The sequence below is a fragment of the Pteropus vampyrus genome, unplaced genomic scaffold, assembly GCF_000151845.1.
Source record: "Pteropus vampyrus isolate Shadow unplaced genomic scaffold, Pvam_2.0 Scaffold348, whole genome shotgun sequence".
Classification (NCBI taxonomy): Eukaryota; Metazoa; Chordata; class Mammalia; order Chiroptera; family Pteropodidae; genus Pteropus; species Pteropus vampyrus.
Genome location: NW_011889129.1, coordinates 1,859,375 through 1,861,683, shown reverse-complemented (window position 1 = coordinate 1,861,683; position 2,309 = coordinate 1,859,375). Strand labels below are relative to the sequence as shown.

Below are 2,309 nucleotides of genomic sequence, written 5' to 3'. Positions count from 1 at the left end.
GTGTGTGTGTGTGTGTGTGTGTGTGTGTGTGTGTGTGTGTGTGTGTGTGTGTGGTATGCTAGCCCCCAAGTGAGCTAGGAAGGGTATTAAATTGGCTTTTTCATCCCACGGACTCTACCTTTCTCCAAACTCATTTGTGTAAGCCTTTGGGGGGTGGGCAGGATAGAGGACATCCTCCATCAACCAGCCTATTGAGTGACCAGCTCTGTGCTGAGCTGTGAAGAGTCAGTGACCAGGTGGGCAGACAGAATGAAAGGCTTCACCTGAAGGAGATAGGTAATAAAGGTATAGCAAATATTTAGAAGAGGGGGGAGAAGAGGAGGATGGAGGGTCTGGGAGGGAGCCCCACGGCTCCTGAAGGAGCGGGAGACCGAAGCTTATTTAGATGCTTAATGCTGTTTCATGGCACACAGATTCTGTACCAGCCCTGGTTAGGTTCTGCAGGGGTCCTAGAGAGAAATAAAGCTCAATCTTCACCTTCAGAAATTTACGGTGTAGCAGGGCTTAGAGATAGCATTAAGAGCAGCTGGCGGAGGTATCACAGACAAAGGATGGAAGTGGAAAGCATGGAACATGATGGGGCAGGCACTTAGGAGACAGCCTGGTTGCACTGACAGATGTGAGGCGACAAAGAGTAAGTGAGTAAAGCAGGACCTTGAATGGTGGTGGGAAAGTGGGGGCCCCCTGGGCCTGAGCTTTCTGTGGGCAGGATCAGATAAATATCTCTAGCTCCGTTCCTGTCTCTCGGCCAGCAGAGCTCCCTTGGCCAAATCCCAGACTGGGCTTTTTCACACCCTGTTTCTTCCCTTTAACTCAGTTGGGCATCCCTACTCCCCTGCCCAGCCCTCTAGGGTAGGGATGGAGCATGTTGCTCAGGGAGCAGGCTTTCCTCCACCAGTGGTCCAGCACACTCACCCCTCATCCTCCACACACTCAGCCTCACCCTCAGGTAAGCAGCAGAGCACTGCTGAGAGTGACCACTGTCAGGTGGTCATGGAACAGAAGTCCTCAGAGGAGCAGTGAGACATGGAGGGGGAAGGGGGGAACTGCAGCACTGCCCTCGTGAGTGATATTGCGCTGTACCTCCCTCACACACTGCGCACACCCCCTCACATACCAGACTTACCATGCCCAAGGGGCCCTGTTCTGACAAGCTGGCCCCCAGCCTGTCTGGTCTGGAAGCCTCTGAGATCAGAATCCTCCCCCTGCCTGAGCACAAGTATCTCCCAACTCTCCACAGCCTGGCCCCTCTCACCTGTGTTATTATTTAGACCACTCAGGGGCCTAAAGTAACTGATAAGGGAGACACATCACCCCCATGAGGTCCCACCAGCCTCTCAAACCCTGCTGATCCCAGAGAAAATGCATCATCTTTAATCCAAACCAGCCCTTTCTCCTTGTTCTCCTAGCACATTCAGTTATTCATTCATTCATCCTTTTATTCTTTCCTTTATTCAAGAAATACTTAGGAAATACCAAGGAATGAGCAGCATACTTGGGGAAAAAATGGTGGAAAAGAATTACAAAGTCTCTACCATGGTTGAGTTTACAACCTAGTGAAAGGAGACAGAAAGTAAATAATATACAAATAAGCAAATAATGAGAAAGGATAGTAAGATTCTTGAAGGTACTAAATCAGATTTATGCAGGAGTAGTGTTTCTTAAACTTTAGAATACATCAGAATTGCCTGGGATGGGGGCAGGGTCTTGTTAAAAGACAGATTGCTGGGTCCTACACCTAGAGCTTCTGATTCAGTGAGTCTGAAGTAAAGCCTGAGAATTTGCATTTTTAATAAGATCCCAGGTGCTGCTGCTGCTGCTGCTGCTGCTGCTGCTGGTCTGGGAAGCATGCTTTTAAGAACCACTTTTAATAGAGACTACCTGGGAGGAGAGAAAGAACTTTCTTAGGTAGGGTAGTCCATCAAGGCTTCTCTGATTAAGTGGTATCTGAGCCAGGAAAGCCTGAGGAATAGGAGCTGGCTTTATGAAGGTCTGGGCAAGAGTATCACAGGCAGAGGAAACACTGAAAGCATTGGCCTGTAAGAGGAACAGGAAGGAGGTCAGGGAGGCCAGGGTGGGTGGCCAGAGATGAGAGAAGAGAGGTGGGCAGAAAAAAGCCTGTGGAGGACCTTACTGGGCATGGGAGGAGTGTGGCATTCCTTCTAGAAGCAAGGGCAGGCATTAAAGGTTTTAATCAGGGGAAAGGCATGGTCCATTACAAAAGCTAACTCTGACCACTGTATAGAGAATATATTAAAGAAGGCAAGAGCAAAAGTGGGGAGAGAGTGAGGAGGCTGCGTAGTGCCTGG

The 2,309-nt window shown here is 49.4% G+C and overlaps 1 protein-coding gene across 1 annotated transcript in view; it reads left to right on the top strand.

The window, feature by feature from the left end:
• Positions 1 to 858: 858 nt before the first annotated feature.
• Positions 859 to 2,309, top strand: part of PDZD7 (PDZ domain containing 7) — a 17,371-nt gene continuing 15,920 nt past the window's right edge. The window contains exon 1 of the mRNA XM_011378919.2: positions 859 to 949. Within this exon, the coding sequence (XP_011377221.2) occupies positions 859 to 949 (91 nt within the window). The remainder of the gene's footprint in view (positions 950 to 2,309) is intronic.